The 26,442-nt window shown below is 43.2% G+C and overlaps 2 protein-coding genes across 3 annotated transcripts in view; both read right to left on the reverse strand.

Moving 5' to 3' along the window:
* Positions 1 to 11,219, reverse strand: part of LOC106585101 (methylcytosine dioxygenase TET3) — a 65,696-nt gene extending 54,477 nt beyond the window's left edge. For both annotated transcript variants that reach the window (XM_014170938.3, XM_014170937.3), the window contains exons 1-2: positions 10,521 to 11,219; positions 7,527 to 8,282 (exon numbers count right to left, since the gene is read on the reverse strand). In XM_014170938.3, the coding sequence (XP_014026413.2) occupies positions 7,527 to 7,916 (390 nt within the window). In that variant the 5' untranslated portion in view covers positions 7,917 to 8,282; positions 10,521 to 11,219. The remainder of the gene's footprint in view (positions 1 to 7,526; positions 8,283 to 10,520) is intronic.
* A 297-nt stretch (positions 11,220 to 11,516) lies between these two features.
* ap3m2 (adaptor related protein complex 3 subunit mu 2) lies at positions 11,517 to 22,552 on the reverse strand. Its single transcript, XM_014170941.3, has 9 exons — positions 22,432 to 22,552; positions 21,681 to 21,958; positions 20,110 to 20,281; positions 19,666 to 19,803; positions 19,442 to 19,527; positions 16,213 to 16,346; positions 13,946 to 14,153; positions 13,577 to 13,721; positions 11,517 to 12,846 (listed from the first exon to the last, which is right to left on the reverse strand). The coding sequence occupies exons 2-9, from the start codon at positions 21,951 to 21,953 to the stop codon at positions 12,746 to 12,748; spliced, it is 1,257 nt and encodes a 418-aa protein (XP_014026416.1). The 5' UTR covers positions 21,954 to 21,958; positions 22,432 to 22,552; the 3' UTR covers positions 11,517 to 12,745.
* Positions 22,553 to 26,442: the final 3,890 nt, after the last annotated feature.

Consider the following 26,442-nt stretch of genomic DNA (forward strand, 5'->3'; position numbering starts at 1 on the left):
TCATTTTAAGGAATTTGGTAGTACGTCTAACCAGTCTCAAAACCGCAGACCACGTGTAACCTCGCCAGACAGGGACCTCCACATCGGGCTTCTTAACGTGCAGGATCGTCTAAGACCAGACACCCGGACAGCTGATGAAACTATAGGTTTGCACAACCGAAGAATTTCTGCACAAACTGTGAGAAACCATCTCAGGGAAGCTCATCTGCGTGCTCGTCGTCCTCACCAGGCTCTTGACCTGACTGCAGTTCGATGTCGAAACTGACTTCAGTGGGCAAATGCTCACCTTCGATGGCCACTGGCACACTGGAGAAGTGAATGAATCCCGGTTTCAACTTTATTTACCGATGGCAGACAGCGTATATGGCTTCATGTGGGCGAGCGGTTTGCTGATGTCAACGTTGTGAACAGAGTGCCCCATGGTGGTGGTGGGGTTATGGTATGGGCAGGCATAAGCTACGAACAACAAACACAATTGCATTTTATCAATGGCAATTTAAATTAACAGAGATACCGTGACGAGATCCTGAGGCCATTGTCGTTACATTCATCCACCACCATCATCACATGTTTCAGCATGATAACGCACAGGTCCGTGTCGCAAGGATCTGTACACAATTCCTGGAAGCTGAAAATGTCCCAGTTCTTCCATGGACTGCATACTCACCAGACATGTCACCCATTGAGCATGTTTGGGATGCTCTGGATCGACGTGTACGACAGCGTGTCCCACTTCCCGTCAATATCCAGCTACTTCGCACAGTCATTGAAGAGAACTAGGACCACATTCCACAGGCCACAATCAACAGCCTGACCAACTCTATGCGAAGGAGATGTCTCGCGCTGCATGAGGCAAATGGTGGTCACACCAGATACTGACTGGTTTTCTGATCCACGCCCCCTACCTTTTTTTATGGTATCTGTGACCAACAGATTCATATCTGTATTCCCAGTCGTGAAATCCACAGATTAAGGCCTAATGAATTTATTTCAATTGACTGATTTCCTCTAATGAACTGTAACTAAGTAAAACCTTTGAAATTGTTGCATGTTGCGTTTATATTTTTGTTCAGTGTAGTTTGTGTTATGTCATGGCCTTATAGTCTAATGCTTAAACACATATGTAAACAAATACACATGTACACAAACATGTACACAAACACACATGTACACATACATGTAAGTACATACAATCACCCACCCTCTTTCCCTGTGAGGGGATTGTCAGGTTCAGACAGACAAGACATTATTAGTCACATATCATCTATAACTCTGATCTCTCCAATCACACTGTTACCAGGGTGCAATGGTCTGTTTCTATGAGAAAATCACCATCAATATCATATACAGATGTGCTCAAATATGTTGGTACCCCTCCACAAAAAAACGAAGAATGCACAATTTTCTCTGAAATAACTTGAAACTGACAAAAGTAATTGGCATCCACCATTGTTTATTCCATATTTAACAGAAATCAGACTTTGCTTTTGATTTTTTATTCAACATAATATTGTAAATAATAACAACAAATGAAAATGGCATGGACAAAAATTATGAGACCCTTAACCTAATATTTTGTTGCACAACCTTTAGAGGCAATCACTGTAATCAAATGTTTTCTGTGGCTCTCAATGAGACTTATGCACCTGTTAACAGGTAGTTTGGCCCACTCTTCCTGAGCAAACTGCTACAGCTGTCTGAGGTTTGACGGGTGCCAAGTTTCAGCTCTTTCCATAGATGTTCGATAGGATTCAGATCATGACTCATAGAAGGCCACTTCAGAATAGTCCAATGTTTTGTTCTTATCCATTCTCGGGTGCTTTTAGCTGTGTGTTTTGGGTCATTATCCTGTTGGAGGACCCATGACCTGCAACTGAGAGTGTAACGATGTGCGCTCAGAGTCGGGAAGCAAGTTCAGGGAGTGAGTGTTTTAATAAAATAAAACGGAACATAATACAAAACATGAAACACTAACAGCACACAGACATGAAACTGAAACACCTGGGGAAGGAACCAAAGGGAGTGACATATATAGGGAAGGTATCAGGGAAGTGATAGAGTCCAGGTGAGTGTAACGATGGTGACAGGTGTGCGCCATAACGAACAGCCTGGTGACCTAGAGGGAACACACGTGACAGTACCCCTTCCCAGCGCGTGGCTCCAGCCGGAGGACGCCGACCAAAAAGACGATCCCGGGGATCAGGAGCGGACCGGTCACCTCTGCAGAGGCACGGGAAACCTGTCAGTCTGGCTGAGACGCGGGCGCATGGCAACCTAGAGCGCCGGAGAGCATAGATGACGGTACCCCCTCCCCGGCGCGTTCGGCTCCAGCAGCAGGACGCCAACCAAAGGGATGAACCCGGGGATCAGGAGCGGACTGGTCACCCCTGCTGATGCGGCTGGGGCGCGGGAACTTGACAGACCGGCTGAGGCAGGGGAGCCCGGCGATCCGGAGGAAGCAGAGGAGCCTGGCGATCCCACTGAGGCATGAGAGCCTGACGAGCTGGAGGAAGCAGGGGAGCCTGGCGATCCGGCTGAGGCATGAGAGCCTGACGAGCTGGAGGAAGCAGGGGAGCCTGGCGATCTGTCTCAGGGATGAGAGCCTGACGAGCTGGAGGAAGCAGGGGAGCCTGGCGATCCGGCTGAGGCATGAGAGCCTGACGAGCCGGAGGAAGCAGGGGAGCCTGGCGATCTGTCTCAGGGATGAGAGCCTGTAGCGGCTCCTGGACCCGACGTGGAGTCCTCCTGGGTCTTCTTCCATGGAGCCCACTTTCGCTCAAAAAGTGACGGATGGTACGATCAGAAACTGATGTACCTTCACCTTGGAGTTCAGCTTGTATCTCTTTGGCAGTTATTATTGGTTCTTTTTCTACCATTCACACTCTCCTTCTGTTCAATCTGGGGTCGATTTTCCTCTTGCGGCCGCATCCAGGGAGTTTGGCTACAGTTCCATGAACCTTAAACTTCCTAATAATATTTGCAACTGTTGTCACAGGAACATCAAGCTGCTTGGAGATGGTCTTGTAGCCTTTACCTTTTCCATGCTTGTCTATGATTTCCTTTCTGATCTCCTCAGACAAATGTCTCCTTTGCTTTCTCTGGTCCATGTTCAGTGTGATGCACACAATGATACCAAACAGCACAGTGACTACTTTTCTCAATTTAAATAGCCTGAATGACTGATTTACAAGATTGGAGACATGTGTGATACTAATTAAATAAACTAATTAGCTGGAAATATTACTATAATCCAATTATTTAATATCTTTTCTAAGGGGTACCAACAAATGTGTCCAGGCCCTTTAAGAATATCTTTGTTGAATAGGCAATAATTCATCTCTTTTCACAGCTTCTTTGCTTTATTCTATGACATATTAAAGGTATGCAAGTATACATGACAAAATAGCTTTTATTTCATCACTTTTCAGGAAGAAATAAGCATTATGTCAATGAGCTGTAAGGGTACCAACAAATTTGAGCACGTCTGTATATAATGTTTGTCTAAATTTAACTAGACCAAACTCAGCAAAAAAAGAAACGTCCCTTTTTCAGGACCCTGTCTTTTAAAGATAATTTGTAAAAATCCAAATAACTTCACAGATCTTCATTGTAAAGGGTTTCAACACTGTTTCCCATGCTTGTTCAATGAACCATAAACAATTAATGAACATGCACCTGTGGAACGGTCATTAAGACACTAACAGCTTACAGACGGTAGGCAATTAAGGTCACAGTTATGAAAACTTAGGACACTAAAGAGGCCTTTCTACTGACTCTGAAAAACACCAATGAAAGATGCCCAGGGTCCCTGCTCATCTGCGTGAACGTGCCTTAGCCATGCTGCAAGGAGGCATGAGGACTGCAGATGTGGCCAGGGCAATAAATTGCAATGTCTGTACTGTGAGATGCCTAAGACAGAGCTACAGGGGGACAGGACGGACAGCTGATCGTCCTCGCAGTGGCAGACCACGTGTAACAACACCTGCACAGGATCAGTACATCCGAACATCACACCTGCAGGACAGGTACAGGATGGCAACAACAACTGCCCGAATTACACCAGGAACGCACAATTTCTCCATCAGCGCTCAGACTGTCCGCAATAGGCTGAGAGAGGTTGGACTGAGGGCTTGTAGGCCTGTTGCAAGGCAGGTCTCACCAGACATCACTGGCAACAACGTCTCCTATGGGCACAAACCCACCGTCGCTGGACCAGACAGGACTGGCAAAAAGTGCTCTTCAGTGACGAGTCGCAGTTTTGTCTCACCAGGGGTGATGGTCGGATTTGCGTTTATCGTCGAAGGAATGAGCGTTACACCGAGGCCTGTACTCTGGAGCGGGATCGATTTGTAGGTAGAGGGTCCGTCATGGTCTGGGACGGTGTGTCACAGCATCATCGGACTGAGCTTATTGTCATTGCAGACAATCTCAACGCTATGTGTTACAGGGAAGCCATCCTCCTCCCTCATGTGGTACCCTTCCTGCAGGCTCATCCTGACATGACCCTCCAGCATGACAATGCCACCAGCCATACTGCTCGTTCTGTGCGTGATTTCCTGCAAGACAGGAATGTCAGTGTTCTGCCATGGCCAACGAAGAGCCCGGATCTCAATCCCATTGAGCACGTCTGGGACCTGTTGGATAGGAGGGTGAGGGCCAGGGCCATTCCCCCCAGAAATGTCCGGGAACTTGCAGGTGCCTTGGTGGAAGAATGGGGTAACATATCACAGCAAGAACTGGCAAATCTGGTGCAGTCCATGAGGAGGAGATGCACTGCAGTACTTAATGCAGCTGGTGGCCCCACCAGATACTGACTGTTACTTTTGATTTTGACCCCCCCTTTGTTCAGGGACACATGATTCAATTTCTGTTAGTCACATGTCTGTGGAACTTGTTCAGTTTATGTCTCAGTTGTTGAATCTTGTTATGTTCATACAAATATTTACACATGTTAAGTTTGCTGAAAATAAATGCAGTTGACAGTGAGAGGACGTTTTTTTTTTGCTGAGTTTACAAAGCTAAAAAGGCAGCAACAGTAAGAGACAGAAAGACAGCTACATATCAGTGTTACTATTACTATGGTTCAGACCCTAGCTACCGAACAGCAGGTTGAATAGAGGAAGAGTTCCCCTAGAGTTCACTGGTATAATCTATGGTGGCCATAAACATTCTACTTTAAACAACAATGGGACTGAGTGAGAACCTCTGGAAGGTCATATATCCAATCCATAAACACTAGCTGGGCTGCTTCTGTATTCCTCTCTGATACAGATAGAAGATGTCATCATGAGTATCATGTTAGATATAGCTGGACGTTTCTACAATGTTAGGCTATAAAAATGGTATAGTCCCTGAATATGCAGTTACTAAAAGTGAATGCAAGACAATAAGTTAGGATAAATCCATAAACGTAAGTTATTCCCACTCAGGACTACTGAAATGTCTGGGTTACAACTCCTCTCCAAGAACCTCATCTTCAACTATGACCACATGTGAGGTCTAGGTAACCAATCACAGATTGGGACAGCGAGTGTCTGAAAACAAAGGGGACAGAGTGACAGAGCAGGGGAGGGCAGTCCAGGAGGGAAGCCAAGATGTCCTGTGATTTACTGAACCTGTTCGCCCCTCCTCAGACCTTTCCCTCTGTCCCCAAGGCTACATGTCCTAACTGTCATCCATGTCCCTGTCTACAGAGTCAACCCCCCATCCTAAAACACACACACAGAGGGAAAAAGGCCTTCCCTAGCCAGTTCAGAGTTGTTCCTGAGCCCCCCTCCCTTCCTCCTCACTGCTGACTATTTATTTACATTCTGCCTGTCCTCCTGCCTTTCAGCCCCATCCCTATCCTGTGTACGCACCGCACACACTGTCCCTGTCTCCCTGCCTCCCCTCCGTGGCCCTGGACCTTAGGTCAACCCCCACCCTCCCTCCCCTCCTCGGCCCTGGCCCTAAGGTCAACCCCCATCCTGAGTGTCAGTGCAGGGCCTCAGGGGTCAGGGGAGAAAACGCAGAGGGCACTGGAAGGAATTCTACACTGCTGCTGTTTGTTGACTGGAAGGAGAAACCAAACACGACCCTCATCTCAATTATTCCACAAATAGAGCTAATGGAGACAGTTCTGGCGTTGGCATAAAACCTCAGTCAAACCAAAATAGAATGTATTGAGCTTTCTGGAAGTCAAATCTTCTGTAATACATGTATATCAAGTTTTTTATACCCCCACATGCACATTGCGCACATGAACACATACACACACTTCAGTGGATAGCTCACCTGTTTCCATTACTTTTAAACAGGCTGGAAATCTGCTGAGTAATAATTCCTCCAACTGATTTACAATGTCTGTTTGGGACAAGGACTGGTCTTCTAGTTGCTCAACAACTTAGTCTGAGTCCATTCAGACATGCTATTTGCCGTAATCAGCTAGGCGAACCGAACGAGTGTGCTCCCATACTCCCTTAAAAGACCTATGCTTGAAAAACGACAATATTACTGTTTGTCCATCTTGAGATGCCGTAGCCAAAATAGTCCAAATGAATTGAAGATAACTCAAGAAATCTGTAATTAATTTTGACGTTTTTGTTGATCTTAGTCGCGCAATTTTACATCTAACTAATATGTTTGGTACAGTACTTCTCAAGTGAAAAAATGTGCATGAGAACGAGTCGGCTATCGTTGAATGACAACGAACGCTTAATTGAAGAATCCCTACTGTTGACCAATGACCGATGAAGGGGCGTAGACTTCGGCTCCCAACTTCGACTTGCATCGGGAAAAAAATGTGTGCACGAACAGCCGATTAAACCCTTGCCAAAGACCAAAACCGTCACAAACGGTTAATACATGCACAAACTGTTCCAAACTGTTTCGGATGGGAAGCATGCGAACGCCTTCAGGGGTCCCTATCTCCACCATTGTTTTGCACAAAACAATGACAATGGTAAGCTGTTCCTAGGTAAACTTTAAGGTATAGGCAAGATTAGGTATACTGTATGTGTAATTTGGGTGGACTGTTCATTTAACCAGGCCTTGGGGTGATGCATGTCCAGATTTGACAACTAAAGGATGTTCAAGGGGATCCAGACAGGGGCTTTAACATCAGCTTGTCATGATTTAGGTGGTCTGATGAAAACCTTCTAAGACAGCCAGCTGCATGCACTTTAAAAGTTAGCTGTTTTGAAATGAATGTGATTCATCAGTTATCGAACTCAAATACAATCCTCCTCTGCTGTGGTATGTACACATATGGTCGTTATCTGTATACAAAACTAAACCTTCATGTTTAAACTGTTAAACTTATATGGGTCATGACATTTTACATTTTAGGGCCATATATCTTAGAGAGACATTTTCTAGTAAACATTTTCAACTTCAATTTCCCTCAATCAGCTCTAAACAGTCTCACACTGAACTAGGAGAAATAGCCACAGGGAATCAGTCTCACACTGAGCTATGAGAAATAGCCACTGGGACTATATCATGAAAATATGCGTTAGTTAGACGTTTGGTCAGTCATTTCCACTCACCTCGCAGTCCTTCTGTCCCTTCTTCTTCAGCTGGTCACATTTACGCAGCTTACATATCTGCTTCCCAATCTTACGGTTCATACAGTTGCTGCAGGTGCCACAATTCTCCTTCTGCATACAGGGTGCACACACGCCGCACCGCCTCCTCTTCTTACCCTGGGGGGCCGTGTGGGGCACTCCATGGGCGGGGGGCCTGAGGGAGAAGAGACCGCCTTGCTGGTGCTCAGTCTGGATATATTCGGAGTGAGGGGACAGGGGCTCCCCTGGGCCCTCCATGGCTGTCCTCGGGCCCCGCAGAAAGATCTGGGTGCCGGTCTCATCACCGTCCATGGAGAATTCATAGATGTCCTGGAAAGGTGGGGGGCCAGGCCCTCCCTTGGCCCTGTGCATTCTGACAGACAGTCCAGCCTAAAGACTAGATGCACAGTCCTGGTAGCAATGTGAGGGATAAAAACAGAACAGCAGCAACACAGAGTAGTGTAGTCTAATGGGAGAGTTCTGGAGTTGGGAAGGTAATTGTTGTAAGAGCTGAGAAGGGCTGAAACGTACGCAACTTCTAGATGCTAGTCTAGTCCATCCTGTCCTGTCAGTCTCCTGGTTGGCCTGCTGGATGAGATTGATCGTTGGGGATAGGGCATCTTTCCCAGCTACCCAGAGGGACAGATAGGGGTCAGCCATAACCACAGCAGGGGAGGAGGTGTGAGAGGAGACATGGTCTGGTCTCGCCAATCCAGCAGTAGCCTACCTGGTTGCTATCTGAAAGTGGGAATAGACAGCATGGAGAGAAATATGGAAGAGAGAACAGTTACTTACAATGGACAATAGCAATGTGAGTGTTCCATGTAGGCCAAGAAACAGAGAAAATATGAGAAAACTAATTCACCTGTCATTTCCCCCCACACAAATGTTTCAATTACTGCTTTACAGGGAAATACATAAATCTCGCATCAGGATAGGTATTAGTAGTCTAGACTTGTCATTAGAAATGGCTGGGTCTGGGGATGCCAGTCTATTTTAGTATTGTCTGGGAGTCTTACACAGGCAGATGAAATGCACATGGGTCGATATGGGCCTACGTGCAAATTGAGAAAAGATGCCGAGTTCTATAATGGCGATCCCTCCCCACGAGGAGGGGGCTTTGTTTGTCCTATATGAATGAGAGAAAGGGAGTTTCGTTAATGCCCGCGACGGAGCTCTTTGTTCCGCAGTCAGACTCATTAAACTGAAATGTTTTAACTGTGTCGATAAACCCGGTGTAGTCAAATTGTTTCTCCAAGGCAGTAGGCCTACGCTAACGTTGAATCACTGCGGTAGCACTAGTTACTTTCTTACTTAATTTTTTGCATATACAAAGATAGGATACACTCAGAAATGTATCATTAGCCTTTCTAATTGAATGTGCTTTGACGACGTATTATTAGTCCCACGAATATTGTCAACGTGTCTGAAATTCGAATGACATGACGAAGATGCTTTTCAGTTGTGCAAATCCGCAGATGAGGTGAAGTCTTTATTGCGCGATAGGGAACTCACTAGTTACTTTCTTATTAGTATAGCTTTCTTACTAGTATAGCAATATTGTCAGTCGTCCCAAACATTGTTACAAAGTCGTTATTATTGCAACATTAGTCACAACCACCACTCAGACGGAGCAGTGTGCCATCACGAGAACTTGGGACTAAGGTTCTATCTGCAATTTTTTTAAGTGTTATTGGCATAGCCTTGTTTTATTCAATGTTCTCTACCTATATAGTACTTTAAATAACCCAATTCATGTTGTTAAGTTCAAAAGAATACAAGATAAAAATTGCTGACACCATTCAAACCAATGAGGGTTCGGTAATGTAAAGCCAATTATATCAGAATCATCGTTTTGCAAAATGACCCTTACAGTCCCAAGCTCTCTGATACAAACCAATCACATTAAGTTTGACTTCATTCATTAGGCACGACAGAGACCTAAAAATCTGCATATTGGGTGTCAATCTTCTACATCCAAAACTAGGCTACTTCAACCCTTATCGTTGTCCAAAACAATAAATACATCTACAACCTTTTTAGGAAGCCTATGCATCATCAACGCAAATATATAGATGCCCAATGAAATGCCTATGGAAAGGTGTAACCATGCATACTGAGGGTAAATACAGGGTGAATTGTGAAATATTATAGTTTATTTTTGTCTTGTTTGGTTGTGTGCAAAAACCAATATGCAACAACAACAAAATTATGCTGGAATGGAAAAATCGTTAAAAGCCTAAATATTGGCTATCCAATGCCACCTGACATGCTCGCTAATATAGGCCTAGCCACACAATTAGACAGTATCTGGCAACGGGTATTAATTAGGCTACTTTCCTGTGAAAGTCTTGTGCAGAATCAGATGCAATGGCACGTTGCCACAATGCAACACGCGCCCCACTACCCTACTTCCCAAATAAGCACATGGCTTATTCAGCGATTTATACCGGGTGCTTTAACTGGAGGCAAACGCCAGCGCTGTACAAGACTGTTACACAGTCCCATTACTATAACCAACGATGGTTTAACTCGCGTATGAAACACTTTTTCAATAGTTTATTGAAGTGTCAGTTAAAGGGGTTGGAGGGGAAAAAAACATCAAATAAAGACTTTTAAAACATCACCCCCTGGAGCAAATAGACAACAATGATCAAAGGATAAAAAGTGAGAAAAACATCAGATAAAACAATACACAATTAGATGGTATCATAACATTTACATAAACCTCATTATCTGTCAAATAGAACACATAAATCTGTTAAGGCATGTGTGAAGTCACACACATTTAAGAATGGAGTTCATCAGTGGGCCCAATGTGTATTTGACTAATTGCTTTACTGATGAGATACTATTCACTTTCATTTGGTGGAATACACATCCAGATTTATTTCGACAACAAGCTGTTAGGCTATTGGAAAGGCTGATGGCTACAGAAAGGAAATAGAGAAATATCTCAAGAGATAGAATACATACCACGTTTGACGGGTGGGTCTTTAAATCCCTCGATTTTTTTTTACCTTGGATAAAGTTTATAAAAATAAAACAGCATAAACTCCCCCTTTAAAGGCAAATCAAAAGTCTAGATATTATTATTGAAAAGTTGTTCGAAGGTGAATTATAATGAGAAAAATAATGCAAAAAATTGCAGTGGAACAGTAACATAAAAAGCAACTCAACTCCCAGAATAAAAACAAAACGCAGCCAATAAACTTTGAGAAAATGCGCGATTCTTTTACACAGTTTTTCACTTAGTGACTCGTTGAAGGTCCGAGGTCTGGTTAGAGTTAAAAGACGAAGAAAATAATAGCAGAAAACGTTGTGGAACGGTTAAAGTGATCAGCAAATTACGGAGTGGAGTTCGATACACACAGTGGAACAACAGGGTTAACGCTTCTCCCCATGACGTCATTCTCATCTCAGACAGTACACATTTTTACGTTTTACACACAAACCCCCAATAAAATTAAAACATGAAATTACATTAGTTATAAATCATGGGGTAATTTTTTTAGATGGTAAGAAAACAAATATGAGATGGGCTATGTCCTCCTAATCAAAATTATGAAAATTGGTATTTGCCATGATGTCATTTTCCACATAATAGTAACTGGTGTGGGCTACTTGTCGAACTGTTAAGTTTGGAATATCTGTGGAATTCAAAGATCGAATAATTTGAGAGTAATGTTCATTGTAGCCTACCCATGATGTGGGGTAGAAAAGAAGCACAACCCACAACATTTGTTTACCATTTAGTTCATCAAACCAAAAACATTAAAACCTCCCATACATCTTCATTAATGGCCTCTCATAATACTCACGCTATCATGACAGAAATGTGTTTGAAGTTACAGACATGTAGAAACACATGGCTCTTTAAGTTGGTAACAACCAGATCTACACCGACTACATTGTAGTAGTTAAAGTATCCACTAACTGAGAGGACCAAAATTAATCCGATAATTCAGGGTATATCATATCAATTCTTAAATCTTTAATATCATACCATTGTAAAACTCAGTTTGAAGTCATTTGGACAGACACACAAACAAAAGCTGTAAACACAAACGCAAACCTTTAACATTCTTGATAGGGTAACCCACCGTTATCGTCAAACTGTAGTATGTCAGTCAGTATAGAGAACATACCTACAAAGAGAATTCACTATAGAGTAATAAAGATAAATCTGTGCTGCATTATATAATAGGCCTATACAGTATAGGATTGTGCTTGGATCAGGATTCAGTCCCTGATCAATCATTGGTCAATAAATAATCATTTAAAAAAAAAAAGGTAATCAAGAGGGATTCAGGTGGACAAATCTTCAGGTAGGCCACAGCAAAGTGCTCAACATGACACCTTACATGATATAAAGAGAGAAAAGAAGTAACATATCACCCGCATAATACAACCGTTAGATTTGATATGGAAGGACATGGTTATACATACAGTATTAACTGTTGAGAGAACAATGAATATGGTTGTGCATAATTCAGGGCAAGGGATTTCATGTCACATTCTCAAAACTCTAATGTGTTGACTTCAGTGTTGATGACAGACAGGCAGACAAATCCAGAAATATGGTTGGGAGGACTGAGAAGAAAAATTCAGGAAACAGGGAGTTTTGGAATAAGTGAGGGTAGAAAATACCAAGGGGACTGAGGAATAACATAGGAATGTAATAGAAGTAGCGCCAGGAGCTTTTCCTGGCCATGTGACCTGACCAGAAGTAACTCTGGGAAATGTTGATTATAAGGAATGGATTGAAGCACGAGAAAAGGGGGGTACTAGCAGTAGACAGTAGTTACACATCTGAGGGAAGCACATTAACCGTTTTGCCTGCCATTCTCACTCACAAGAGGAACTCAAAGGATAGCAAAGAGCTTGGAAAGAGAACCAGAAATGACAACAGAGATGCCCATTTTAGGCCTGCTACAAAAGCCGTAGCTACGTTGACTGGTAACCTCTTAACACATTTGACTGTGCAAACAACTCCATTAAAAACGGGGTTTTGTGTCGTGTCATACATTCCGTAGTAGTCCAGTTAGAGAGCGGAGCCCACAGTTTGTGAGGATAAATCCTGAAATGCATTTACACAGGGAATGTACCATAGCAGCCCCCCCCCCCCTTCTGAAACCACCTCCTATCTGTTGTATAGTAGTGGTTGTGGTGCAGAGGCCAGAGAGTGGCGAGCCAAGCCTCTATGTCCGGACCTGGAATTTGCCAGCTTTGGTCATGTACTTGATGCCTTTGAATGGTTTGTACTTCTCCCCGTACATATCCAACCGATTCACCTTCAGTCCTAGAGAAGAACAAGGAAATGAAAAAGGACAAAAAGGTGTCACATTGCTATTCAAAATGTATTTCTACAGAAAGTCATATAAAACGTTGATTTGGTCACTGCAAGGGTCGTAAGATACATGTAAATCCCTTTTGGAAACAGATACAAACCTCTCTGAGGATCAGATAGATTAAATAGAGATTGAGTATCTTGTTTCCATCTAAATGTGAAAAGGTGTCACTGTGAATGAGCTGTGTGGATGTCATGTGATTGTCTGCTGAGCATGCTTTGTAATATGGAGTTAGTAGATATCAGATCTTATTCATCTTCCCTAGGGTTAGATATTTATTTACTCCCTGAAATGATTATGGGCCAAGTAAACTGATACTAAATCAGCTGCTAAGTGGCAACTTCTACTCTAGAGTATAATAACCAATTATGATAAAAGTGTGTGTAAAATACTAATAATACAGGGGGTGCTTATATTCGTCCTGTTAAACAAAAAAAATACATTACACAATTGTGTTTGTTGCATATACAAACTCCCACTGAGACACCTGCGGGGAGTGGGATCACGGCCAGTGTCACCATTGTACAGCCACCCGGAGCAATTAGGATTAAGTGCCTTGCTCAAGGGCACAGCAAATTATTTTTTACCTTGTCAGCTCCAGTATTCGAACCAGCAACCTTTTGGTTACTGGCCCAACACTCTAACCTCGAAGCTACCTGTCTGTGTGTGTGTGTGTTTTACCAGAGAGGGCCGACTGTTGGATCTTGAATTGGATGTTGATGGTGGGGTTCTCGTCTGGCTTGGAGGCCCCTGCCTGCAGGCTCATAGAGCCCTTTAGACTAGGCAGCTTCTGAGGGTTGATCTTACCCACGTCCCACGACAGGAGCTGCATAGGGACAACACAATATCCTCACACTGTTATTACCACACATAGGGAGAAGGGTATAATTATGAATACACAGAGGTGGGTGGGGGGAGAAATCAACCATCCCACGGAATGTATGACTGCATAACCTTATGTAAGTGTACAGCATACACCACAAACTGGTCGGATAAATCCATATCTCCACACACGCACGCATACCTGCACTCCCTTCCCCACCACCTTACCTTAGTGACGGGGTCGAAGGTGTGTGTCCCCTGGGTGGGGTTGAGGTTGGTGTTGAGAACACCGCGGGGCAGCTGGCTGCTGACCAGAACAGCCTCTACTCCCTTCCCCATGGTCTGCTTGGGGCCCAGGGTCAGCTCAAAGCGGCCCTGAGAACTACCCTCCCTGAACGTGATGTTGTGCTTGACGTACACTGGGATGGCCACCAGACTGAGGGGCAGACACAGCATGTCAGAAGAACACAGGTAGGGCAGACACCGAGACAAAAAAATTACAGAGCACACTGAACAAAGTGTGTGAGTGACTAGTACTAAATAAAACAAGTGAATCATTTGCTGCTCAGATGTCCGTTTGTTATTACAACTTTTAAAAATGTGAAATTTCTTACTAAAAAAATGTGGATATACAAATGTAAATGTCAGGGTCATACTGGCGTTGGTGCCAAATATCATGCCTGGGTTTTCCCAAGCAAAACCAGAAGGGATAACGATCCAATCTTTACCAAGACACGTACAGTACTGCACTACATTCCTACAACTATACTACTTACATCTAATGCTTTGTCAAATGGATGTTTTGAGAATAAAAACATCCATTTAATTATTCATGTAACATTCAACCAAACACAGGTCTTCATCTAGCTAACACTTTAAAACAACTCTAGTTTTGGGTCGAGTCACAACTACAATGTCAATTTACTTTGAAATACCTTGCTGACCTTAATGGGTGGAGACTAAAATTAAAGACAATGACAAGAAAAAGTAAACATTCACAAACTGGGAAGCAAGCAGATGTGTGTGTTATGCCTTAAAGACATGCACGACAGAGTATGTGGTCACCCCTTCAAATTAGTGGATTTGTCTATTTCTGCCACACCAGTTGCTGACAGGTGTATAAAATCGAGGAAACAGCAATGCAATCTCCATAGACAAACATTGGCAGTAGAATGGCCCATACTGAAAAACATCAGAAACTTTCAATGTGGCACTGTCAAAGGATGCCAAATTTCCAACAAGTCAGTTTGACAAATGTATGCCCTGCTAGAGCTGCCATGGTCAACTTTAAGTGCTGTTATTGTGTAGTGGAAACGTCTAGGAGCAACAACGTCTAGGAGCAACAACGGCTCAGCCGCAAAGTGGTAGGCCACACAAGCTCACAGAATGGGACCGCCGAGTACTGAAACACGTAAAAATCATCTATCCTCGGTTGCAACACTCACTACCGAGATCCAAACTGCCTCTGGAAGCAACATCAGCACAATAACTGTTCAACGGGAGCTTCATGAAATGGGTTTCCATGGCCGTGCAGCCGCACATAAGCATAAGATCACCATGCGCAATGCCAAGCGTCAGCTGGAGTAGTGTAAAGCTCGCCGCTATTGGACTCTGGAGCAGTGGAAACACTTCACCATCTGGCAGTCCGATGGACGAATCTGGGTTTGGTGGATGCCAGGAGAATGCTACCTGTTCGAATGCATAGTGCCAACAGTAAAGTTTGGTGGAGGAGGAATAATGGTCTGGGGATGTTTTTCATGTTTCGGGTTAGGCCCCTTAGTTCCAGTGAAGGGAAATCTTAACGCTACAGCATACAATGACATTCTAGACGGTTCTGTGCCTCCAACTTTGTTGCAACAACATGACTTGCCCCCGTGCACGAAGCGAGGTCCATACAGAAATGGTTTGTTGAGATCGGTGTGGAAGAACAAATGGGTCATGCAGTAAGACAATGATCCAAAACACACAATCAAGTCAACATGAAAATGGTTCAAAAGCAACACATGAAGACATAATCCCAACTGAGATGATGTGGCAGGACTTGAAACGAGCTGTTCATGCTTGAAAACCCACAAATGTCAATGAGTTAAAGAAGTTAACTCAGCGACAAGAGTGGGCCAAAAGTCCTCCACAGCGATGTGAGAGACTGATCAACTACAACAGGAGGCATTTGATTGCAGTCATTGCAGCTTAAGGTGGCACAACCAGTTGTTGAGTGTAAGGGGCAAACTTTTTCACAAGGGAATTGGATTTTGCATAACTTTGTTAATTAAATAAGCATCTTTGTTTTGTTATTTGTAAACTTAGGTTCCCTTTACCTAACATTAGGTTGAAGATCTGATAACATCCAGTATAAAAAAATATATGCATAATTAGAGAAAATCAGAAACGGGACAAATACTTTTTTAAGGCACTGTATGTGGTATAATACTGTAAAGCCAGTGTAAAGCCTGAGAAAACAGAGCAGAAGACTAGAGGAGAACAGAGCTACTGACTTCTGGGAGCTGACATGGTAGGAGAGCAGCCGGAAGTTTCCATCTGGGGGGATGAAGGAGAGAATCCTCTCCGCTTCCCAGCGCTTGAACCTCACACACGGGTGGAAGCTCACATCATCCAGCAGACGAGGGTTCTGTGACAGGATCAAACAGGGGTATCAAGACAGAGAGAAAGAGAGTGGGAGTGACAGAAACAGATAGGACCATTTTGACACAGTTTGACACAGTTAACTTCAGCATTTCATACGGAGAGGCAGAGAGTGATCGGCTATTTGCAGGGGACAGGATTGGAGATAAACGATTTGCTAGAGCGGATCCGGCTCGCCAGCCCATTCAATCTGTCCAGCGGGAGGTTTGAGTAAAAAATGTATAATAAAAAAATAATATAAAATAAATATATAGTACCAGTCAAAAGTTTGGACACACGTACTCATTATTCAGCATATGTGGGAACTCCTTCAAGACTGTTGGAAAAGCATTTCTCATGAAGCTGGTTGAGAGAATGCCAAGAGTGTGCAAAGCTGTCATCAAGGCAAAGGGTGGCTACTTTGAAGAATCTGAAATCTATTTTGATTTGTTTAACAGTTTTTTGGTTACTACATGATTCCATGTGTTATTTCATAGTTTTGATGTCTTCACTATTATTCTACAATGTAGAAAATAGTCAAAATAAAGAAAAACCCTTGAATTAGTAGGTCTCCCCAAACTTTTGACTGGTACCGTACATACATTCACACTCCTCTGAGAATTTATTTTGACTTCTACATTAATATGGATGCTACCATGACTACAGATATTCATGAACAAATCCTGAATAACTACGAGTGAGAAAGAGGAATAAATACACCCCCCCCCCCCAAAAAAAATGCTAACCTCTGCAGTTATTGGTTGGCAATGGTAGGAGGTTTTAGGGACATGATACACTATATATACAAAAGTATAAAAATCAAGCACACAGCCATGCAACCTTCATAGACAAACATTGGCAGTAGAATTGCCTTACTGGAGAGCTCAATGACATTCAATGTGCCACTGTCATAGGATGCCACCTTTCCAACAAGTCAGTTCTTAAAATTACTGCCCTGCTAGAGCTGCCGCAGTCAACTGTGTGTGCTGTTATTGTGAAGTGTGAAAGTCTAGGAGCAACAACGGCTCAGCTGCAAAGAGGTAGGCCACACAAGGTCACAGAACGGGACCACCGAGTGCTGAAGCGCATAAAAATTGTCTGTCCTCGGTTGCAACACTCACTACTGGGTTCCAAACTGCCTCTGGAAGCAACGCCAGCACAGTAACTGTTCGTCGGGAGCTTCATGAAATTGGCTTCCATTTCCGAGCAACCGCACACAAGCCGAAGATCACCATGCGTCGGCTGGAGTGGTGTAAAGCTTGCCTCCATTGGACTCTGGAGCAGTAGAAACGTGTTCTCTGGAGTGATGAATCACGCTTCACCATCTGGCAGTCTGACAGACGAATCGAATTGGAATGCTGACTGTGAGCCTGGCCTAATCGCTCAACATCAGTGCCCAACCTCACTAATGCTATTGTGGCTGAATGGAAGCAAGTCTCCGCATCTAGTGGAAAGCCTTCCCAGAAGAGTGGAGGCTGTCATAGCAGCAAAAGGGGGGGACCAACTCCATATTAATGTCCATGATTTTGGAATGAGATGTTCAACAAGCATTTTGTCATGTAGTATATTTGTGCATCTGTACTTTCCACTGATCATTATACATGATTCATTCAGAATTATCCGTAATCATGGTAGCATCCACATTAATGTAAAGTGTTCAGAAATATATTCTAATGAAATGTTTATTTTTTTACATTGACATCCAAATTGATAGTTACAGTCTTGTCCCATCGCTGCAACTCCCGTACGGACTCAGGAGAGGCGAAGGTCGAGAGCCATGCGCCAATTGTGCGCCACATCATGGGTCTCCTGGCCGTGGCTGGCTGCGATACAGCCCGGGATCAAACCCGGGTCTGCAGTGACTCCTCAAGCACTGCGATGCAGTGCCTTGGGCCTCCTGAGTGGCGCAGTGGTCTAAGATATTCTATTCGTATTTACAATAAAAGTGACTACAAAATGACATATCATTTACCATTCATTTCTATTGGGCACAACACATCCAAAAAGTTCTAAAAAATAAGTGAATTTGTCCAAATACTTATGACACCTTCAAATGGGGACTAGATACAAAGTGCATTCATTTCTAAAATGGTAAAACAGGTATGAAAATAGCCCTACAAAAAAAGGTGACATTCTGTACTGTCACCTCATAAATCATTACAAAATCCCAAATTATGGAGTGTAGAGACAAATGTATTTATTATTTGTGGTAAAAAAATAAATAAAAACACTCTTGAATGTCTTAAATTATACTGAACAAAAACGCAACAATTTTACTCAGTTACAGTTCATATAAGGAAATCAGTCAACTGAAATCAATTCATTAGGCCCTGATCTATGGATTTCACATGACTGGGCGGGGGCGCTGCCATGGGTAGGACTGGGAGGGCATAGGCCCACCCACTTGGGAGCCAGGCCCGGCTAATCAGAATGAGCTTTTCCCCACAAAAAGGGATTTCTTACAGACAGAAATACTCAGTTTCATCAGCTGTCCGGGTGGCTGGTCTCAGACAATCCCGCAGGTGAAGAAGCCGGATGTGGAGGTCCTGGGCTGGCGTGGTTACACGTGGTCTGCGGTTGTGAGGTCGGTTGGATGTACTGCCAAATTCTCTAAAATTATGTTCGAGGGGGCTTATGGTAGAAAAATGACCATTCAATTATCTGGGAACAGCTCTGGTGGACATTCCTGCAGTCAGCATGCCAATTGCACGGTCCCTAAACTTGAGACATCTGTGGCATTGTGTTGGGTGACAGAACTGCACATTTTAGAGTGGCCTTTTATTTGAGAGAAATAAGCTTTTTGTGCACATGGAATTTTCTGGGATATTTTATTTCAGCTCATGAAACATGGGACCAACACTTTACATGGTGCATTTTATATATTTTTGCTCAGTACAGATAGAAAGCATGCAACAATTATAATGGACCTATATTTTAAAATAACTGCAATTTTTCTGGCCCGTAATGCTTTTGACGAAACAAATTGGCCCCCCAAAAATATCTGCGGGCCTCCACTGAATTTTGAAGTCGCGATGTGGCCCTCAAGAAGACAAAATGATTGCCCACCCCTGGGCTAGAGAGACAGAGAAAGAGAGGACTCACCATGAATGAGAGAGTGAGGTCAGGCATGCCTGTCAGTTTCACACAGGCATCAATCACCCCTTGGATCTCTGCTGTGATAGTGGAGCCTAACAGTGTGTGAGAGAAACAGAGAGAGATGGAGAAAGAGAACGAGTCAATCAGAAAGTCAAATTCTGTGTTTGTTACATTTATTGGGTCAGGATAGATTTACAGGAGAGCATGATGGGGCAGTATGCCTACCATACCTGATTTATCGATTATGGCATCAATCTCCTCCACTACATCAAAGTAGGCCTCGTTGTTGGTATACTTCACTCCAGTGCGTCGCCATGGCACCACAGACAACTGGCCAGTAGGGAGCTGCTCCCCTACATTGGTGCTGCCTACAAACAGAACAGTCAAATATAAATGACACACAAACAGGATGTACACATTCAGATAGTTGTGTACAGTGACATGGTTCTAGATGCAAAGTTCAAAAAACATATCATAGCCAACACCCACTGCCAATAATCTGTAAATAAATAGAACTATTGATGAACACATATGTCATGACTAGGGGCCTGAGTTTTTCCTGGTTGTTTTTCCAAGTTGCGTTGTGTAATACTAGGGTGTTTAGGTTGTTATGGTCAGGATAAAAGTGATGACATAGTGACTGTGCAGAGGCAAACTTGGTCATATTCAGGTACCTGTGATGGTGTTGACCACTGTGCGCAGGATGGTGGGCGGCTTGATGAGCTCTTTGAGGATATTGGACTCTGTGGCCAGGGGGAAACCATTGTCCAGCATCTCCTCTAGTAGCTCATATACTACCACCACATTGTCCTTGATTGCTGCCTCCGTGCACACTCCAAAGTAGTCCTGACAACAGGGAGGGAGGGAGTGAGAGGCCAGGGGAGGGAGGGATCAGTTGAGGGAATGGAGAGTGAGAAGAGATTTTTAACAAAATGACTTACAACATTTAAAAAAGTAACACTTGGTAACTTAACAATAAGACAATCAGTAACTCAAAGAAACAGATAGATTACATTGCAAGGTAGACTTAGGGTGCATTTGTAAATTCCCTCTGACCATCTACTCCAATTTCAAAAGCACTCATTTGAGTGTGCCAGAGCGCAGAATAACTGATGCATTTACGAACGCTCAACACCCGTTGAATACATGTCCGGTGTCAGTAAACGTCGGCAAAAAGCGTAATTCAATTGTTGCCAGCAGCACAGTTTGTCACCAAAGCTCTGGATAACATGAAAACAGCCTAACCAGCTCTGCTAGGGTGAGAGAATTGGTCAGAGTGAGCTGTTCTCTCATTTATGTCTGGAAGTAGATAGCTAACTTTAGTCAGTAAACCTCTACGGGATCGGTGTCCCTAACCCGGGAGAGTTGTTGCTTAATATGCGATAATGCGACTAGAATGACGTTGTAAACAGCTAATTCCGGGACATAGATATGTCTAGTATGGGCAGAAAATGTAAATTCTTGTTAATCTAACTGCAGCATCCAATTTACAGTAGCTATTTGAGAAAAAAAAAGACCATGCCATTGTTTGAGGATAGTGCACAACAACAAAACAACTGGTTTTAAACATTCACCTCTGAAGTTAAATAATGTACTTACATTCCTGCTCTGATTTGTCATCCTGAGGGTCCCAGAGATAAAATGAAATAGTTTTGCTTGATAAAATTGATTTTTATATTTAAATGTAGGAACTGGGTTCTACAGTTTGACCCCACTGCTTGGTTCTACAGTTTGCCCCCCCAAAAAAAACTTTCTGCACACACACTGCTGCCATCTTGTGGACAACATCTAAATTACACCTAGAATCCTATCCCAATGTATGGCCTTTCTCTTGCATTTCAAAGATGATTAACAAAAACAAAAAAATTAGAAAAAACATGTTTTTTTTTGTTTGTATTATCTTTTACCAGATCTAATGTGTTATAGTCTACTACATTAATTTCACATTTCCACAAGTGTTTCCTTCCACAAGTGTTTCCTTTCAAATGGTATCAAGAATATGCATATCCTTGCTTCAGGTAGATTTGGGAATGTCATTTTAGGCGAAAATTGAAAAAAAAAGTGTCAAGTGCAAAAGGCTCTGAATTTACAAACAGACAATCTGACAACTCTCTGAATTTATAAACGCCCAGAGCACATAGAGCGCTCATGGCACTCCAGAGTGAATTTAGGAACGCACCACGGTGATTAACAACCTGAACATGTGAAAGTGAATGGACGAAAAGTAAGTATGTCAAGTACAAACCTGGAATGTATCAACCACCCTGTGTAAGAACTCAATGACAAAGAGCGGCGGCACCTCGCTCTGGATAACAGCCACAAAGTAAATGCGGTGCCTTAGCACACTGATTAGGTAGTGGTGGGGGGTCGGGATGACTGGGGGCACGTTCTCCGGCTCGCTGGCGCGCTCTTGCGCCTCGAAAAAGTAGTCGCACACGGAGCGGCTGACAACGCTCTTCCAGTGCTTCTCCAGGAAAATGTCCCCCGAGGAGTTCACGAGGAACAAGCTGTGGATCATTCTGGCTGGAGGGTGAGAAAGAAAAATAACAAATATTTAGCTAGCGACTCTAAAACGATTTTAGCTAAACCATCCATGCAGTTGGAATACAATATAAATCTGAGTTAAACAGCGCTTGTGGTACTCTCAATATATGATGAGTGACAATGTAACTTGTGGAGAAAGGGATAGGACAGGTCACAGGCGACACCATTTCATTAAATATTCGGCTGGGCTATCAGGTTCCGCTGTGGGCGGCCGTAATATCAGTAGGTATGCACACGAACCCGTGAAATAAGATGACTACAGATTATGGTAATATATGGTATTTTACTGGAAGATAGGCCTGCCTCTGTATTCTTACAACATCCCCTCCTCGCCGTTGTCTTGTGACAGCAGGCGAGCGCCGGCATACAGCGATGATGAAAACGGAATTATTCATGGCTTGCGCTCAATATTTTAGTGCTATTCCTTATATTTATAACTTGTAATTACTTACCGGTGTCAATCTATTGGTGTTTTCGTCTCGCCTTCGCCTTTTTTCAATGAAAGATTAGAGAAGGCCGTCGCTTGTTCTCAGTTAGCTGGCTTGAATCACGAGAAATCTGACACCAGACAGGACCAATCGGAGACGAAAAAAAGCAAGAATGCCCTCCTCTCCCAAATAGTGATTGGTCCATAGTGCGGAGGTTCGTGCCTGCCAGTACTACTCGGAACTCAATTGTAATTGGACAACGCCCAATAAACACAGGCTGAACATGCACCTTGATTGGCTAAACGGCACCGTCGTGTCTGACATTTTGTGTCAAGACATCGTCCACGGATCATATCAGATTTCATTTTGTGGATACATTTTGTGGATACAAAATAGATATATTTCCAATGAATAGAATGTAATGGAAAATAATTTACCTGGTTACATTGAAACCACCATGTATCAAATCTATCAACACCATAGCCCCCGGTGAGGGGTAAAATATATATATATTTTTAATGTGTAGGCTATCTGAATATACACGTATATATAATTTCCATAATTGGCACTTACATACTGTATGTGAAACGGAGACAAATAGGCCTACTGTTAAATCAGAATACAATTGGTCCCTTTGATAGTGTTTTCCATATGTGAGTCTGTAAATATGATTAATTGGATAATGGACTCACTCATATTGAAGATGTCTTATCAAGTAGATAGCTGTTTATGGGGGTGATTGGCAATTTTCTTCAAATGGATCCCTTAAATGTAAGCCAAATATGTATTTGCAATCAGTCTGACCTTTTGCAGTCACGGACTAGCTTCTGATCCACTCTTATACTGAACAAAAATATAAACGCAACTTTTTTTTATTTAACTAGGCAAGTCAGTTAAGAACAAATTATTATTTACAATGACGGCCTACCCCCGACAAACTCGGATGACGCTGGGCCAATTGTGCGCCGCCCTATAGGACTCCCAATCACGCCCGCCTGGATGTGATGCAGCCTGGATTCAAACCAGGTACTGCAGTGATGCCTCTTGCACTGAGATGCAGTGTCTTAGATCACTGCACCACTCGGGAGCCTAACATGTAAAGTGTTGGTCCCATGTTACATGAGCTGAAATAAAAGATCCCAGAAATGTTTCATATACACAAAAAAAGATTATTTCTCTCAAATGTTGTGCACAAATGTATTTACATCCCTGTTAGTGAGCATTTCTCCTTTGCCAAGATAATACATCCACCTGACAGGTGTGGCTTCTTCTTCGGTGGTGTTTATCGCCACCCTATGGGACTCCCAACCACGGCCAGTTATGATACAGCCTGGATATGAACCAGGGTGTCTGTAGTGATGCCTCTAGCACTGAGATGCAGTGCCTTAGACCACTGCGCCACTAAATCCTACCTGCCAGCCCTGTTGCTCTTAAAAAAGATAACAAAATATTTGAGACTGTCTAATGATGTTCTACTCAATATACTCTTTATACTAATTTCCTGTATCTCCTTCTCCCTCATACTAGATCTCAGCCTCTCTCTTTCCCTCTGATACTGCCCACACTGTAGCAATACATGCTCCAAGGTCTGTTTCCTGGCAATAATCACACTTTCCTATTGGATGATTTCCTATCACATTTAAGGACTTATTCAACTGGCTGTGTCCCACCCTTAATCTTATAAAATAGCCTCCCCAACTTCCCTCTGTACTTGAAATAAATGCCTGCTCTTAGTATCTCTATTCCACTGCTCCTGCCATCTCTGCAACATCACTGTCCATATCAGGCTTTTTGCCTCTGCCTTGCTCATTGAAACTACAACATCAACATCGCCACTTCTAAGTGCTTGTTTCGCCAGTACATCAACTGCCTCGTTCCCCTCCACCCCCACATGGGCTGGGACCCAAGTAAATCTGATCTGTATAGCCATCTGTCTAATCCTGCCATGGGCTTGTAGCACCTCACGAAGCAGGTCTTGTCTACCACGTGACCTAAAGGACTGGAGACTCATTAACACTGCACATGAATCAGAGCAAATAACTACTGGCTGGACTTCCTCCACCCACTGCAAGGCCAACAGTGTGGCCATCAGCTCCACTGTATATACAGCCAGATGATCTATACTACATGTCCTGACTTCCACCCCACATTCCTGCACTACAAATGCTGACCCAGTACTTCCTGTCCTTGGATCTTTTGAACCATCTGTGTAAATGGCCACAAAATCCTGATACACAGTATCCAGATGTCTCTTAAACAAACCAGATTGATCAACACCGTCCCTATCTTTCTGTAGTCTCTCCAAGACAGGTGTGGCATATCAGGAAGCTGATTAAACAGCATGATCATTACACAGCTGCACGTTGTGCTGGGGACAATTAAAGGCCACTCTAAAATGTGCAGTTTTTTCACACAACCCAATACCACAGATGTCAAGTTTTGAAGGAGAGTGCAATTGGCAGGCTGACTGCAGGAATGTCCACCAGAGCTGTTGCTAGAGAATTGAACGTTAATTTCTCTACCATAAACAGGGTTGGGTAGGTTACTTTCTAAATGTAATCAGTTAGTTACTAGTTACCTGTCAAATTGTAATCAGTAACTCAACTTTTTGATTACCCTAACTCAGTAACGTAATCTGATTACATTCAGTTACTTTTAGATGACTTTCCCCTTAAGAGGCATTAGAAGACAAAAATGTATGTTACCAATTGAACGTCATGTAATGCCGGATAAATCGGTGTTAAAGTTTACATAGCTGGACATATATTGATGTTAAATTTGACTTTATGGGTTGGTTATGTAGGCTTCTTCTAACCCATCACTTTGCATTTCACTGAATGTCCACTGGTTTCAAAAACAATGATTGATAGGCAGCTTAAACTTCTTGAATTCAACCATTATTGGGTTCAAATACACATTTAGATTTGTGAACAGCCATCCACAACCACAATCCGTAAGGCACAAATAGCTAAATGAGAGCAGCAGTGTGATTCGCATCAATGCGCTATGTAGATATCAATAATAAGTGATATCCGTATCGCCGTAGACTACAGTTGGGGCCAACATTTTTGAATGACACATTCATTTCCACAAAGTTTGCTGCTTCAGTGTCTTTAGATATTTTTGTTAGATGTTACTATGGAATACTGAAGTATAATTACAAGCATTTCATAAGTGTCAAAGGCTTTTATTGACAATTACATGAAGTTGATGCAAAGAGTCAATATTTGCAGTGTTGACCCTTCTTTTTCAAGACCTCTGCAATCCGCCCTGGCATGCTGTCAATTAACTTCTGGGCCACATCCTGACTGATGGCAGCCCATTCTTGCACAATCAATGCTTGGAGTTTGTCAGAATTTGTGGGTTTTTGTTTGTCCACCCGCCTCTTGAGGATTGACCACAAGTTCTCAATGGGATTAAGGTCTGGGGAGTTTCCTGGCCATGGACCCAAAATATTGATATTTTGTTCCCCGAGCCACTTAGTTATAACTTTTGCCTTATGGCAAGGTGCTCCATCATGCTGGAAAAGGCATTGTTCGTCACCAAACTGTTCTTGGATGGTTGGGAGAAGTTGCTCTCGGAGGATGTGTTGGTACCATTCTTTATTCATGGCTGTGTTCTTTGGCAAAATTGTGAGTGAGCCCACTCCCTTGGCTGAGAAGCAACCCCACACATGAATGGTCTCAGGATGCTTTACAGTTGGCATGACACAGGACTGATGGTAGCGCTCACCTTGTCTTCTCCGGACAAGCTTATTTCCGGATGCCCCAAACAATCGGAAAGGGGATTTATCAGAGAAAATTACTTTACCCCAGTCCTCAGCAGTCCAATCCCTGTACCTTTTGCAGAATCAGTCTGTCCCTGATGTTTTTCTTGGAGAGAAGTGGCTTCTTTGCTGCCCTTCTTGACACCAGGCCATCCTCCAAGTCTTCGCCTCACTGTGCATGCAGATGCACTCACACCTGCCTGCTGCCATTCCTGAGCAAGCTCTACTGGTGGTGCCCCGATCCCGCAGCTGAATCAACTTTAGGAGAC

Source organism: Salmo salar, chromosome 24, assembly GCF_965601325.2.
Source record: "Salmo salar chromosome 24, fSalSal1, whole genome shotgun sequence".
Lineage (NCBI taxonomy): Eukaryota > Metazoa > Chordata > Actinopteri > Salmoniformes > Salmonidae > Salmo > Salmo salar.

What these genes read in the sequence shown, in the direction of transcription:
- ap3m2 (XM_014170941.3), bottom strand. Translation starts at nt 21,953, where the DNA reads ATGATCCACAGCTTGTTCCTCGTGAACTCCTCGGGGGACATTTTCCTG. An exon ending in AGTGGTCAACACCATCACAG is followed by an intron (nt 19,804 to 20,109) that starts GTACCTGAATAT and finishes TTCTGTTTGTAG; the next exon opens with GCAGCACCAATGTAGGGGAG. An exon ending in TGCCATAATCGATAAATCAG is followed by an intron (nt 19,528 to 19,665) that starts GTATGGTAGGCA and finishes ACACACTGTTAG; the next exon opens with GCTCCACTATCACAGCAGAG.